Source organism: Euprymna scolopes, chromosome 18 (assembly GCF_053919585.1).
Source record: "Euprymna scolopes isolate OS-2025 chromosome 18, ASM5391958v1, whole genome shotgun sequence".
Taxonomy (NCBI): Eukaryota; Metazoa; Mollusca; class Cephalopoda; order Sepiida; family Sepiolidae; genus Euprymna; species Euprymna scolopes.
Window position 1 is genome coordinate 59,305,647 of NC_136499.1, and position 17,426 is coordinate 59,323,072.

The window sequence follows — 17,426 nt, forward strand, 5'->3', positions numbered from 1 at the left end:
TCACTAGACCACGTGGCAAGTTTATAATAGAAAGGAGATTTTCTACAACATGCTGGCTTTACACAAATGTCCATCAGAGTTCGTAGAGTCCGAATACTAAATTAATTAATAAAATTTTACTCAATTTTCATTAATTTTTGGTGTACACTAATATTTTCAACTTTTCCTGTTATTTTATTTGGAAGTATCATTTCAGATAGATCGCAATATAAACAAGCACCAACATTTTTGAGTTTTCATGAAAAATGATGGTTATTGGACTATATATAATGTTAGCTTTGTTATTTAAATGGTGAGATAAAATATTTTTATTTACACATTCAAAATGCAAAGGTAAAAATCCCAAACAAAACTGACACATCTGCTCAATCATTTAATACAAATGTTGGTTGCTTACTGGATTTTATGGCACATCAATCATCGTTTAGTGATTCTATGCTAAAACCATACATATCTTGTATAGGATAGATTTGTAGATTAATTTGCTTAGGTGTATGTTTTGTATAGGAATAATCTGTAAACAATATTTTCTATTCAATCCATGGATGATGCTTGCCAGGTACTACGATTCCAGTGAAGATCAACTTACGAGTAGTGATAACTTGTGGGCGTTTCACATTCCACAAAGTTAAAAACTTTGGACCCCACAACTAGATGCAATTTAAGTACATGGCCAGACAGAGAATGTGTTTGAATAAAAAAGGGTAAAATTGCATAGCAAGAATTTAGAATAATAAAGAATATGTTAAAAAGTTAATTCAAATACTTACTCATTTTGAAGTCCTTTAAAGATAGATACAAACATGTTACCAATAGTGTCCACTACCTCATGATAATGGTATTTGAAGGCCATCTCCAAATCAAGACCAACAAACTCCGTTAAATGACGATGTGTATTGGAATCTTCAGCACGAAAGACTAAAAATAAATAAAGTAGATTTTAGAAAGTATAAAAAAAAATGTTTTCTTTGATTTAATTATAAGAAAATTAATTTTTGGAATAATTTAAAAAATGTTTGATTACAATAATAGATTACTGATTAAAAAAGGTTACAATGGTGAAGTAGATAATGGCACGGACTAACAACCAGAGTGTGTCAAGTTCAAATCTAGTTGATTCCATAGCATCATTTTTATATATATTGATAACCATTAGTGGCCATTTTTTTTTTTTTACATGGTGGTCACCACTTATCAAGGCCCGGAAGCCACTCAGGGATAAGGGTTATTGCAAGTACAGTAAGTTAGTGTGGAGATTTTTTTTTTTTTTTTTTTTTTTACAAATCTAGTAAGTAGAATGAATCGGGGAAACTAATGCCAAAAACAGAATTATGTTGGGCAAAAAACATATCATGCTGATTTATACAAATTTCCTTTGACGGTAGAAATTGATAGAAACAAAAACATTGGTATTTTTTAACAGTTAAATAATAAAAAAAAGGTATTTTACTATTTGTTTTCTTTTATTAAAAACAGATTTTCTGTGATGAATAATTCATTTTATTTTTAAAGCTAGAATCAATTTGTTCACTCAAAATATGCTTGTCTCCAACAGATTTGTGCTTCAACTGACTACCAAGGGGACAAGTGAAGCGATATGGCCCCACCACGCACAACTACCTCAATAGCCTGATATTATTAACGATGCAGTACACTCATGTGAATTGACTTGGCTTTATGAGTGCATCTCCATCACCACTATTCATGGAAAAATATTGAGCCTGCTTTCAGCCTTCCAAGACAGCAGAACATCCAATGAAACTTTCTGATACTTGCATGTTGGTTTCGGGAAAGGTCATTTTATTAATTCATCATTATTTAACCCTCTACCTCATTTTACTCATCAATTTTTTGTTTTTTAGTTAACTATAAATGTTTGTCATTACATTTCTAAAAAGTTGAACATTTCCCCATTTTGATTAAGTTCTTGCTTTTGAATGTTAGTTTTTAGTGTATGTAATTTTAACTGTAATTGAAAGTTTAATTTGTTGAATAAATCAGGTAAATTATTTCCAAATTTTTTTTTTTTTTTTAAATTTTGTTCATCAGTAGAGATTTGATAGAGCACTTGTGTACTTCAGTAATCCATTCTACTAATTTGGAGATTGTAACCAAAATTGAAGAGAAAGGAGTGGGACCTCAGATCTGCTTAAGAAATTTAGACGTTACATATTCAAAATCTCAAGACATTGCATTCAGACTTTCAACTTTTCCTAAATTAAAGTTTAAAGAGGAATAATTTTTGTAAAACAAATTACCAACTAATGTAGGGATTTTAATACTTAGAAGCAAAGTTTATTTTTTGCTCAAGATAAAATAAGAATTATAATCCCAGTTAAATGTTGAAAGTTGTATTGAGAGTGACAGCTTCTGAAGAAAAGGAACAACAACTGTGCATATAAATGAAGGTTTGCAATTAAATGCATCTGCATGAACTTATCTCATATGAAAAGTGTTCTGTTAACAGATATGCATGCTTAAACTCCAATAATAGAGGCTTGTGTTGTAATGTGGTCAACAAATAATCAACTTAAATTGTGACAGTTTAAATGGTCTCTGAGTTTATTGACCAATCCACACCAACCTTATAAAATGGCAAGGGAAGACAACCATACTGACCAATACAGGATAAACTTAAAAATTCCAATACAATTCCAAAAACTAAAATCATTATTTTACTTGAAATGCTTAAATTAGCTCTTTTAAACAATCCAACAATTTTAGTTCAAACATCATAAAAATATCTTTTGGTACCTTTTAATTTTGTTTCTAAATTTGTAAAATCAATAACATTGCAAGAATATGAAATATTAGTTTCTAAAACAAACTAAAAAAAAAAATTAATTAAACAAAATAAATATTTGGGGGAAATAAAATCCTTTCCAGAAAATCATATTAGAAATTAAACAATTAAGTAATTTGATATTTCTATATCTATGAACATTCCCACCCCCGGTGTGTTCACTGCAATGGCCATAATAGTCTCACTCATTGTGGCTGTCCAAAGTTGTTTACGCTATAAAAAAGGAATTCTTTCCATAAAACAAAATCCACAAACCCAGTTTATAAACAAATTATTTCTTGAGGACATCACAAATGGTACTCGCTTTCCCAAGGTTGATTGACAAACTTGTAGAATGAGAATTTTGTTTGATAAGCTGAAATACACAAGTCCCATTTACAGTCCTTTAACCAAGAGCCTCAAGAGAAACAACCTGCCTAGAGAGGTACACTGGTCTAACTGCTTAACAACTCTCAGGAAAATCAACTGCATCTGTCAAACATTCAACTCTCCACTTTTCCTTCTCTGGAAAGAAGGCTTCTGTTGCAATATTTTGGATGTGTAATGGGGTATGATCCCACACAGTCGGATGATTCTATTTATAAACGATTCTGCTAGGAACTGACAAATCGAATTAATTCACATTCTGCTACCAACCAATCAGAAACCAGAATTGCTCCATAAATATTAAACCTTTTCTGTAGCAATTTCGCATGTTTTTCTATCTCGACACGGTAAGAATATTTTAATCTGTGAAACTGTCTACTGCAAACCAGTCACCTCTCAGGACTTGTGTGTAACAACGAACCATCGGAAACTGTTCTGAAACTAAACATGGCTTACACTTCTAGAGGTTATGAGCCCAGCGTGTGCCTTTATTTCGATGGATCCGAATCAAAATTCGAATTGTGGCAAGTTAAATTTCTAGGATATCTACGAATCCAAAAGCTACACAAAATACTTCAAACAACCTGAAAACAGAAACGACCCCGACTTCATTGAAAAGAACGCAACTGTCTTTGCAGAATTAATACAGTGTTTAGATGACTGAAGTCTATCACTGGTAATGAGAGAAGCCCTGGACGATGGCTGCAAAGCATTGACCGTATTGAGAGAGCATTATTTATCGAAAGGAAAACCCAAAATTATTTCTTTATACACTGAACTGACCTCTCTTAAACGAATGGTAGCCAAAACTATTACTGATTATATTATAAGAGCCAAAACGACTGCAAATTCTTTAAAAATGTCTAGTGAAGTTATAAGTGACAGGCTGTTAATTTCCATGGTCCTTAAGGGATTACAGAGTGATTTCAAGCCATTTACCACCATGATAACCCAGAAAGAAAAACTCATGACTCTTAGCCAATTCAAGGTAGCACTCAGGAAAAAACTGAAAAAATGATCACAGACAAAAAACGAATCTACAAATATCATGAAATTTAAAAATACACACATAAAAACACCAAAATTAAATTATACCCATGCCAGGAATAACAACTGCCTACCTATGATCTACAGACATGGCATAAAATTCTTGGACACTGCAATATTCCTGATATCAAAAAGTTGCCGACTGTAGTTGATGGATTGAAAATACAAACATCAAAAAACTTCAACTGCGACGTCTGTATGCAAGGGAAAATGACAAACTATCAAAGCAAGATACCAGACAAGAAAGCCAAAAAAATCCTATCAATGGTGCATTGTAACTTGAACGGTCCCATGGAACCGATGGCCAGAGAACATTATAGACATGTGTTGAATTTCATAGAAGACCATTCAGGTTTAATTATGGTTTACTTTTTAAAGAGCAAATCTAATATCCTGCTAGTAACTAAAAAATATCTAGCCGACATGGCTCCCTACGGTGAAATCAAGTGTATTCACTCTGACAACAGTACGGAATTCACCAATAAAGACTTTGAACTTTTACTAATTAACCATCATATCAGGCATGAAAAATCAGCTCCTAGATCGCCACACCAAAACGGGACTGCTGAACGTGCTTGGCGGACACTTTTTGAAATGGCAAGATGCCTACTCATTGAATCAAAACTCCCTAAAAACTTCTGGACGTACCCACTTATGGCGGCAGCCTATATACGCAACAGGTGCTTTAACAAAACACTATCTAAAACTCCATATGAATCTTTCTGTGGTAAAAAAACAAATTAAGCAGAATGCATATATTTGGTTCAACTTGCTTCGCATATATAGATAAAAAGAGTAAATTGAATATTAAAGCCGACAGAGGTATATTTCTTGGACACGATAAAAACAGTCCAACCAATTTAGTATTTTTTCCAGAAAAAAATAAAATAAAAAGAATCCGATGTGTAAAATTCACAGACATGCTTAATTTTACAGACGAAAACCCGCCATATGAAGAAGATGAAATTATATTCCCTCAAATAATTAAAACAAACGAAGACAATAAAAATGATGGAGACAAGAGTATCCATGATGATGATGATGATAAAGATATCCGAAAAGAAATAGAAGGCGACCAGATTTTTTTTGTGGTTGACAATATAAAAGATTATCAAATCGACTATTGCTATCCAATGGAAAATGTGCCAAAAAGATTTAACGAAGCAATTAATTCAGAACATTGTGATGAATGGAAAATTGCCATGAAAAAATAAATAGATGCCTTACCGAAAATGATACCTATACGGTAGTGCCTCTCCCAAAAGATAAACATGTTATTTCTACAAGATGGGTCTTTACAAAAAAGACTACAGCATCAGGTGTAGAATAAAATTAAGCACAAACAACTTTCTCACCTGCTCCAACAGTGAAGACTTTATCAAAGTCCGAACAAATTGCCATTTGCTTGTAAAGTTGTGGAGACTGTGCCAAGTAGGCTGAGGTTTTGAAGTAAGTAACTTCGAATACGTTAGCTCCACCTTCAGAAGCAGCTGAAAAATTAGAGGGAAAAAAGTGTTAGAATATAAAAATAGATTTTATAATTTAATTAGGTAAACTTTGATTAAAATGTATATCTTTAATATATAATGGTTTAATAAAAATGAAAATATATTTAACTCTAATCAGAGTACAGTTTTTTCAATTTTAACAAATTTAAACAAAAAGAACATAAACAGCATAATTACGTTTCAATTCTTTAATATTTTTCTATTTTATACATACAGACAGCCTGTGACCCACTGAGTCAGTATTTGTCATATATATATTAGAAAAAAAAAATAAAGTGATCCATTGGGTCATTCATTGAGTTTGGATCAAAATATTTGAATAATGCAAAAGTGAGCTTGCAAAAACAGTTAAGCTTAAAAAAAAAAAATAAGACAAAATCAATCCATCTGTTTCTTTTCTATAGGTTAAACAGTAGTACTGCTTGTGATGTTTTGCTAATAATGAATTATTTCTATATTCATCAATATAGAAAGAAAAGGGGAGAAGAAAGTTCTATTACATTTGGTTCTTAACAGAGAGAGCATTGGAAGCAAGGGCAATAGACACTATACAAAAGAAATCAGTGAGAATAGAGAAAATTACTGGCAGATGGATCACTTGGTGAGTTAATTGCAAATTACGGCTAAATTAGAGCAATTAAGATGGAATTTTTTTAAACAATGTCTCATTCCTGATGCAATCCTTCACCTGTATAAGAATCAAATGTGTTCGAAAATGACACATTTGGAGAGATGTTGCTCAGAAAACTCTCTCCTACCTTGACAGAACAAAACCAGAATTTAGTGTGTGGGTGTGTGTATCCTCTTCCCTGCAATCTCTTTCTCACCGAAGAAATATTGTTAGTCTTTGTCTATTGTTATATTCATGAAATTGAGCTCTAATCTCTCGTCTCCCTCAGTAAAACATTCACAGCAAACAACCACTGCAAATAATCTTACTTTCTTCCTCTATGTACCTAAAACTAAATAAAACTTCCATGAACCAAGTTTTTTTTTTTTCCAATATCTGTTCACCTGTGGAATGCAATACAACATGGGTGTTTTTCAAGTCCAATGTTAACAAATTCTTGTTGAACCATTCTATTAAGTTATCAATTTCAGCCCAGATCCAACCAAGGTCTGCAATCCTCAAGGTGTTTGTCTCACCATCTACCAAACAACTCATCGAATGGTCTTTAGGCCTTGATGAGCAAAGCCTAATAAGTAAAAAAAAAAAAATGACTCAATCCCAAAGCTAATCATTATTTATATTTAGCTTAATGTCTGTTTTACATGTTCTCATGTGTTAGATGAAAACTAAACCAAACCAAGGAATATTTTAACATGTATTTTGTCCAATTTATATATATATATATATATATATATGCGAGGAAAGTCCTAGAAAAAGACACGTTGATTAACTCAGTTTTAATATTATAACATATTTATGAAAACCATTTGTACTTTCACTATTCTATTCATATCCATTCTTAAATGACTATTGCGTTTAACATCAATGAAATACATTTGAATTAATCGGGTTTAGGAATGAGTTTTTGGAGTTAACGACAAAAACAATGGCTGATATCAAAGGATGAATACTAGCTTTATGATGTTATCGAAGTCTTTCTCCATCTCTTCCACATTTTCCCCTTTCCAATTTATATTATTTGCTTGTTCTCACTAATTACCCTTTTTGTGAAGTCATCTAATGTGCATGGTAACAAGCAGGATACAAACTTTTAGCAGAATATAGATAAAATTAAATTTCTTTCGTCAAAGATTCGTTTTTTGTTTTCTCTATCCATACCATGACGGTCCAAGGGAGATAACTTTCACAACACAGAAATATTTTTTATTAGATTTTTAATGGCATTTTTATAAGTTTATTCTTTTTTAGTAAATTGTATGTAATTGAAATCTTAAGTTAGTGATATTTATTGTATTTATTTGCTTCCCCACCAAAGCAAATTAGGTACAAGGCCGTTTTTAATGTGGGGTAAAAACCAGCTCCCCTAAAAGTAGGCAAAAAGAGGGCACTCTGGTTACCAAAAATAATAATTGTCCCCAGTATAGAGGATTTCCCCTCCATTGACTGGTACAAATTATCTTAAGCGCAGCATCTACAGAACAGATACTACACTTTGATCCCGGCCTGAAGGCCAAGAACAGAAAAAAGGCAAGCCTCTTTTCTATTTATTTAAAAAAAAAATTTTTTTTTAAGTTAGTGATATATATTATATGCATTGAACTTGTTTTTAAAAGTTAACTTTTGAAAATGTTAGATATTTATGTTGTAGAATGTGTCAAAAATGCTGAGGTACCTTAGACAATGATTATCAACATCAGCAATTATTTTTATACAGTGCATGTCAATTGGGGAATCCTTCTATAGGCTCAAATTTCTTGAAGCTTTCTAAGTTCAATTAATTTTAATGACAAAATGGAGAGACCTTTAGTGAATCAATTTCTATTGGAATTGAATTGCAAAACGGCTATTATTCATTTAAACAATTTGCCAATCAATGGATCACAAAAAGTATAACCATATTTAAAATGTCGTCCATAAAGTATTAAAAAAAACAAACAAACAAAAAAGTTTTATACAATTTTCATTCTATAAATAGTTTTATTTTCTGTTTAAATTTTTAGTTTAATCTAAATCCCTTAATATAAAAATTGAAATTTCATAAAAATGTAAAAATATTTTCAATTTAAATTCTCCTCTTCAAAAATTAACCGGTGGCATGTTAATTGTTTTGTTTTACGGTATATCAACCTTTTTTTGAGTTATTTAATACAGCATTTGGTCATTTCGGTGAAAGATTTTATGCTTCAAATTCTTTATATTTTTAAATATTTATCCGTGATATTTGGTTTGCTTGTTTTGTAAAGGAAATTGTTATTTTTGTCTTTGCAGAACATAATTAAGTTTTGCACATGGAACGGAAGAAAAAAAAACAATAACATTAATATATAGTGTGCATTTTAGGTCAGGAAGTTAATATCTTCTGATAGCCTGATCTGGTAGTTATAAAACAAAAACTTCCTATTCTCAAAAATGTTTCTGTTCTATACTTCATTAGCATCTCATTATATTGATTTATTTTAAAGGGATATTTTAGAAGTTTTTCCGTATTGAATGGGGTAATGTTCAATGTATTTAACATCCAGATAATCCCTGCTAGATAAGATTAATAAGAAATATGATTTAATTGGAATTCATTTTGCTAATTTAAATTAATGTGTTAAATAAGCAGTGCCAAACAAAAAAGTGAACTAAATTCTATGATGAAACTTGGAAGAGGATCTTAAAATCACTTCATCAATAATGTTTTTATATTAGCACAAGTGTAACACTGATTTTCTAGCACTGTTGGTTTAAGAGACATATTAACCTTTTTATCCGACCATCAGATTTCACCTTAATAATAATTCATTAATAGAACCATAATCCACTAATTATACATCAACTTTTTTTTTTATGAAAATGGATGGGTGTGTATGTTTAATACACCAACACTCACTTGAATGTGCTTATGAAGCCATCATTAGTTACTAATTCCCTCAGTTTTTCACATTTACCTGTCAAACTCAATAAACCTTGAGTGATCTTTGGATATTATAAGAAATGATTCCTTTATAAAAAACAAAAAACAAAAAGACTATGGTTAAATTCCAGTAAAATTAGATATAATCTCAAATAAAGGGAGATAACACCAGCAACATCAATAGGTTCAGCGCAAATCAACAAATTGATGCCACATAGTTACTCTATAAACTATTCTGGCAGCAGTGACATTGTGATCATTGTCGGAAAATCTGTTATACCAGCATTTTTTTTTCTTTTAATTAAAAAAAAAAATTATCTGCAGCTAAATAGTCCTGTATTTTACGATTATTAATTAACAACATTAATAAAGAATAAGCGTTTGCCTTAAGATAAAAATAGCTAAGCAAACACTTTTGATCCACAAGCAAACCATTTGAAGTCAGCTTCTTAAAGGGAAATAACTCCTATTCTTTACTAACAATTTACGCAAATGTGCCAACCTTTAAGTTTTTTTGTTTTGCCTTTATCATTTGTAATTTTACTATCAAAATAAATTAACGACTTTAGTCAGTTTCAAAAAAAATATTCATTGTCTTCTTCGATCCCATACTTATTCAACAGGCCTAATTTAAACAAAAACAAAAAAAAAAAAATCAGATCCTAAAGTCAATTCAAAATTTAAAGATCAAAACTGTTTGATTTTTAATTGTCAAAATTTTTAAAGATTTGCAAACATAGCAATCAGACAACAATTTTAAATCAAAAACATTGATGCAGTTAAAAATGGAATAACTGACAAAAAAAAATTTTCTCATCGATTATCAAAAATTAAAAGGTGAAAAGTTGAAATAATTGATATTTTATTTCTACATGCGACCACATGTTTAGTTTCTTTTGAAATAATTGCTGTTTTGTATGCTGTGTACACATGAGGTTCGAAATAAAGAATGACAAAAGAGGGAATAATTATGAAATGGTTGAATTTACATATAAATTTATTTTGTTAAGAACAAATATAAGGATATACTAAACTGGATAGAAAAAGGAGTTAAAATCACTAACAACTTATTCAAGAAAAGGTCACATAATTTTCCTAATACAATTGAATTTCACATGTTGTTAGGGTAAACAGAGAAAGAGACAGATATGCAATGAATAATGTACAAATAAATATGACTTCTTTTGTTGCTTATATTCTGGAAGCTTCGTGATCCGACCAGAAAGAAAGGACATACAAAAATGGCAAGCTATTCTGGGAGTCTTATCTAATATTGACCAGAAGCAATCGAATTGAAAAATTTTGGACCATGACTGGCAGTCCATCAGACTAGATTCAATTGATTGGATGCCCAACTAAAAATGAATGAATCTAATTTAAATTTGCATACAAGGGGAATTTGATATTTTTTATTTTTATAAATAGGATAATGTATTCTCCGTCTGTCTAGTAATGTCTAGGGGAGTTAGTTTGGATCAAATCCAAACGAGATAACTTCATAATAATTTTGAGCCAAGGAAAATAAATAAATAAATAAATAAAAACAAAGGGTCCAAAGAACTCACCAGAAATAATTTTGGGTGTGTGTATTTCAACAAATCCTTCTTGTGTGAGGAATTTTCTGAATAGATAACAAATGCCCGCCTGTAGTTTGAATATTGCTTGACTGGTTGTAGTACGCAAATCAAGTACTCGATTATCAAGTCGTGTATCTTGATTCACTTTAGCTAATTCCTATGAAATGCAACAGGAAACATAAATGAGATAAAAAATACTTTGGAAAAAAAGAAAAAACGGGGATCAAAACATTAGGTTAATTTGAAATTAGGGTTTTGTATAACATGGGTTATTGACAACTTAATTTGAACATTCATAACAAATGCAGTATTTTAGTAAGCAGATATATATTCTTTTTACTCGTTTCATTAATTGGTTTATAAATGAGTAAATAAGTTATGCAAAATATTTTGTAACAAATTAAGTTGAAGTATTTCAGATTTAATCATTATTTTGAAAAAAAAAACAAAAAAACTTGAAGGTATCAAAAATACAAATATATTTCGATAAAAGATGTCAGAGAAAAGAGAGGGAAGGATGAAGAAATGGGAAGGAATAAAAAATGGGAAAGAAAGGTACAAAATAAGGAAGAGTTAAACTAGAATAAGAGAGAAGGGAGAGAAAAACATAGAAGGAAGAAAGGCATGGATTAAACATTATAAAAAAGAGATTATAAAAACAAAGAATGTTTGAGAGTGAGGGAGACAAAAAATAGAAAGAAAGGTTGTGAATAAAAAATTTGAAGAGGAAAATAATCAACTCACATCAGTTTCTGGACGGGCTGCATCTTCAACTAACATTGGAAGTTGCGATGCGGCTGCACTCACTACCCATACCTAAAAAGCAAAAGTAATAAGAATCACCCTTTGCTTGGCCTTTTGGTCAAGGTATCTGTTCTTCAGATGCTGCACTTCCATTTCTTGTTCTCTTTCGGCGGAGACAATTTTTTATTTTTGTACCTTTTCTCCACTTTAAAAAACGACCCTGGTGTCTAACTGTCCCATGGGGAGGCATTGTAAATAGGTACAAAGGAGTCACCTCTTATCAAGGCCTGGAGGCCACTCGCACAGTGGGCTTAATGAGGGGGTCAAGCAGACATTTACCTATGTATACCGATAATGTAAGTGGTTATGCTTTTTTAGCTCTTTCAGTTAATTTTTGACATCAAGTAGGGTGGTATACCATGGTAGGATGTTGGAAAGCTGATGTTCAACATAAAAATCGTTCTTTTTAAGAGTCCACAGACCAAAACATCATAAATTTGCTGACAGACAAAATTTAGGCATTTATGGACAAACTTTAAATGCCTGTATCTTTAAAACTATTCAAGCTAAGACAAATGAGACCTTTATTTGATACTGTATGAAACAAGCTTTTCAGATATTCAGTTAGAATAAGAAAATACACTACTAACAGGTTACACAATAAAAAAAATTAGTTTATTAATTCAGTGTATCAGATAATTGATCATGCATCATCATCAGTCAAAAAGTATAACAAAGACTCATATTCACTGTTGCAACCATGAACTGCAGTTTTAAGCTGCTCACAACTTCTAATGCTATGACCTAATAACTTGCAATGTCTGCAGTTTAAGCTCTCTTGTCTTCATAACAATGTGATCACTCTTGTCCCAGAGTCTGTTAAATTGTCAAATTGGTCTGTCTTTCCAGACTTGTTTATCTGATACTGATATAGGAACTTATTTGTCTCAATGCCAGATACTGTATAGTTGAGCAGACTAATGTTACCATTTTCTGCAATCAACTCAGCACTTGGAGTGATATCAATCCATGGAATTGAACCAACATGGAGATATGTAGCGTGACAAAATTCTTTGAAGTCATCAATTTTCACTTTCCTATCTGAGTTAATGATGGTTAAAATGACAGCTATGTGCAGTACCAGTTGATCAATCTTGACTCTTAATTCACTACTATCGATTCCTTGAGTGAGCAGTTTTCGGTTGGATCTCGTTGAGGTTGGGCAACTGAAGTGATGCAAACAATTGGGCAAACGCAAGTTGCAAGCACTGGAGGCAATGGTACTTCACACCACTGTATGGAGTTGCAAGTTTTTGTACTGTTTATCTCCACTCCTTAAATTTCAACAGTTTGTCGTACGATGGAAGAACATCAGCTGCAGCATCTTTCAGGAGTAAACGAATGCCTGTGTAAATCCTGTAGTCATTTTGCCACTCTCGTAGATGGCAAATACAACATCCAATGAAACGTATCGGTTTGGGATGGACTCATTGCATAGGATAGAGTATCCCACTTGAGCAACCTCTTTGTTTTGAAGGTATTTGTTCTTCAGACAAAAGGCAAACATTTTGGTGGGGGAAGTGTTCTGTGCTTGAGCAGCAGCTTTGGTCGAATCCGTATAGTCATTCAGTCATTGGCGTTGTCGACAGTCACTGACTTCCTCCAGGGAACGCTTTGCCTTCAGTACATAGGTGTGACGTTGGAGCACTACCTTCTCATCAAATGACCTGAATGAATTGAGCACTGAACGATTCTTGTTTTGTTGCTACTGAAAATCTTTGAACATAACTTTGATGTTAGATAGAAGTTTATCACTAGATGGGACCACTAGCTTGGAGGAGACCTGTTTCACAACTTCATCGAAGTCTGGCTCTTTGTCAAATCGAAATCTCTTGCAGTTCTTGAAAATCTCAATGAGAGCAATGTTTGTCATGTTATTATGATTGTGTATCGAAAAGAAAAGAAAATATGAGATGTTGAAAATGAGAAAAATGGAAATATTCAATTATAATGGATAAATTTTGAAAAAAAAAAAAAAAAAATCAAGAATTTTTTTCTGGTTTATAGACAATATTTAACTGAAAATAGCTTAAAAAGGTAAAAATTAGGATTTTCCAGAAACAATGTACTTCCATGGTTTTCTGATGCCAGATTTGGATTCTATACCCTAAAAAACACCGGAAAATGGTCTGGATGATGAAATTTGAGCAAGAATGACAAGAATTATCTGGATTTATGGTTTAAACAGTCATTGTGGGTTGTCCAAAATTACAGAAAAATGGATAAGTTCAAATTTTTTCAACATGTTAGAATTAAAATGGTTCCCGAGAGCGAATTTTTTCACCCAATTGGATTATGATAGCTTTTTCTGTCTAGATTTTTATTTGTGAAGCATGAGAAATTTCATCTCCGAGCTTTTTTTGCAATCTTTTGCTAAAATATACTAGCCAGGGGCAAATTTTGGGCTTTTTTTATGGAAAAAAAACACTCATTTTTATGGTAAATTTTGTGAAAAATTAAAAAAAAAAAAACAGGTAAAAAAAACTTGTTCATATGTTCCATTTTTTATAATGAAGTAAATTTAGGGAATCTGGCATTATCTAAGGGGCTTATAGGACATATTTAGAGGTTTCTGGAAGAAATTTTGAGCAATTCTTCAAGTGCACCCAAATTTACTCCTTGGTAAAAATCGCTGTAGTTACAATTTCACAAAAATTCGAAATTTGGGAACTTCAAACAGGCATATCTTGAGAAATAATTGCAGTTAGAAGACAAATGAACCTATTTCTTGCAACTGCAGACTCTGAACTATTCAAATATAGGTTTCATAATAATTTGAGGAAGTTGCTAAAAATCCTCACTGTGACTCGATAAGGTTAATGAGTGTACGGGACAATAGCATAGTAATGGTTAGTAGTAGTTGGTATAATTTGATTGCTTAAGGGTATGGCTCAACAAGAACCTGTTATGTTGGACTTGAAGACAACTATATTATAGTCAACTGGGAAGCAGGCCAGCAGAACAGAGTTCCACAGGCGGGCATTCCTAGGAAATAAGCTTAGTTCATGGAATTCATGTATGGGTTAAGCCACAGATAGACTGAGGGAAATGTTGATAGTAGTTTTAGCTAGAGGAGTGTTTTTTGTAAAAGCTTAACAAAGGGCGGGAATGCATAGATTTAAGCTCAGACGAGTACTTGCCATGAAAATACCAATAGAGCAGAGACAAGCTAGCAATATCTCTTCTGTAGGAAATATCTCCCTATAGATTAAGATTAATGCAGAAAAAAAAGATTACAGAATCAAATTACATTGCTCTTTTTGTGATCCCTAACTTTTTGATGATACATTTATATTCTTCCTAAGATTTGCAGACTTCTTCAGACAACTCATCATTAATACATAATGCGGTTTACCAATTTCACTTGTACACCAGAAATGCAAACATTGTTAGTTCATACCAAAATCAAACCATCCGAATTGAGGCCATTTTTGAGGATGTCTGGTTTTGTCAGTGTCAGTGTCCTGGAAGTTCCACCTTCCCAGGCTTTACTTTCTCACTCTTTCAAAAGAGGGGTTAGTTTATTACTCATAATCTGGGGAACCCTTACCAAGGAATGCTGATGGGGCTGCCCAGGCAATTATTTTTGGTCAGAGTGCTCCTCCTGTAGAACAAGAGTTTCAAATCTCACTTTTTGATCTACATCTTCCTGGTATGAGAAGGAGGTAAGCAATATATATATATATATATTATATATATATATATATATATATATGCTGGTTCTTACTATGAATATTTATGAGTGGGAGTAAGCTGGAGCTTGGTTGACACAGTAGAGAAGCTTACAACATTTCTTTTGTGCAAAAGAGGCTGTAAAAAAGAGAACACATCATCTCTCACTAGATTGTGAAGTAGGTTTTGTATCCTGTCAAACCAAGAAACAGTGCTGGGAGTGGAACCTTCCCAGATATGACAACAGTACTACATATTAGGACGGATCTGGATCTTATACAGGTGGAGGATTGCATCAAAAATGAGATACTTTCTATATTCTGATTATATAGATCAAATTCACTTTCATATTTCATCAGAAATATTCAAAAATTTTAATTGATTCTTTCATAATTATTTCTGAATTTATCGAGTTTATTTTTGAAATATTTTACACAAGTGATAAATTTGGTTGTATAATTTGTTGGAAAAATATATTACTCATTCAGAAAAAAAACAATTCTAATTTTTTTTTTAAAGATTTAGTTTCCATATTTACATTTAATTTTTCATTTGAAAATACTGCATGCTAAAATACAATTTATTACATTTCAAAAAATTTTATATTTTCTTAATCTAATAAAACAGTTATTAAATGGATATTTTTTTATTAAGATATGACATAAGATGGGACTTGAAACAAACATCTAGAGGAAGAGTACTCTGGCCAAAACAGTTGGGCATTACCTGTAGATTGATAATCAGAATAAAAATTATCATTTATACAAAATTATCAAAAAGAAAAACCACTGACCTGAAGGACATGAAGTTCCACATCTTGTTGGGTACAGGCTTCAACTTTCTGCGGTACTGTTCGGACATAAGCTTCGATATCAATAATGGATTCTTTGCTGATCCTGAAACGAAACAAAAGAAATCAAATATATATAAAGATTTTTCCCATGACTGTCATGATTTGCCAAGTGGTGCAGAAAAGTTGCTTACTATAAAATGGCGGTGCAGAAAAGTTGCTTACTATAAAATGGCGGTGCAGAAAAGTTGCTTACTATAAAATGGCGGTGCAGAAAAGTTGCTTACTATAAAATGGCGGTGCAGAAAAGTTGCTTACTATAAAATGGTGGTGCAGAAAAGTTGCTTACTATAAAATGGTGGTGCAGAAAAGTTGCTTCCTATAAAATGGCATTGCCGAAAAGTTGCTTCCTATAAAATGGCATTGCCGAAAAGTTGCTTCCTATAAAATGGCATTGCCGAAAAGTTGCTTCCTATAAAATGGTGGTGCAGAAAAGTTGCTTACAATAAACTGGCATTGCAGAAAAGTTGCTTACAATAAAATGTTGCAGAAAAGTTGCTTATAATAAAATGTTGTTGCAGAAAAGTTGCTTATAATAAAATATTGTTGCAGAAAAGTTGCTTATAATAAAATATTGTTGCAGAAAAGTTGCTTATAATAAAATATTGTTGCAGAAAAGTTGCTTATAATAAAATATTGTTGCAGAAAAGTTGCTTTAGTATGAAATGTTGCAGAAAAGTTGCTTTATTATAAAATGGTGTTGAAAAAATGTTGTTTTAGTATAAAAGAATTCTAACATCTCATAAAATGTGATGAGGACTCACCCAGCAGTAAACTTGACCATCTGCTTACTTGCATCATCACCAACAGCAACAAGAGCTTGAACAGTCCAATAACGTTGACGCAAAACAAAGAAGCATTGCTTGCCTGAAAAAAAAAAAATATATATTCTACATCGAGAAAAATATGACAGATTTATTGTGATTAAAAAGATTTTAATAAATGTGTTTTTGTGTTTTGCGGTTTAAATCATCATGCCTTACTACTGTATGTACACAAGATGCAGTCGAAACTCATGACTCTTAAAATCACTCTCCTGTGAAGATAGGGCTTTTATTCAAGCTGGCACCACCTTATTTTGAATTATTATTTGAACAAGATTCCATGTTACTTCGCAAGACCCACCTGCCATTTTGCTTTTCTTTTTGTTTGCTCACATGCTAGACAAACTCATCTAGAAATTAGAAATGTCAGGTAAGTCCCTTTTATTACTTGCTACTAATAGCAACACAGGGCTTTATGTTGTGAATGGTGAATAGAAATAATAAA

General features: G+C 31.9%; 1 protein-coding gene across 1 annotated transcript in view; it reads right to left on the reverse strand.

Annotated features, from left to right (window-relative positions):
- The window catches only part of LOC145297627 (aspartate--tRNA ligase, cytoplasmic-like), a 200,149-nt gene that overhangs the window by 20,863 nt on the left and 161,860 nt on the right, over positions 1-17,426 (reverse strand). Inside the window, exons 4-9 of the mRNA XM_080143713.1 lie at positions 16,922-17,024; positions 16,101-16,203; positions 11,576-11,647; positions 10,820-10,988; positions 5,572-5,706; positions 771-918 (exon numbers count right to left, since the gene is read on the reverse strand). Coding sequence (XP_079999839.1) covers positions 771-918; positions 5,572-5,706; positions 10,820-10,988; positions 11,576-11,647; positions 16,101-16,203; positions 16,922-17,024 — 730 coding nt within the window. The remainder of the gene's footprint in view (positions 1-770; positions 919-5,571; positions 5,707-10,819; positions 10,989-11,575; positions 11,648-16,100; positions 16,204-16,921; positions 17,025-17,426) is intronic.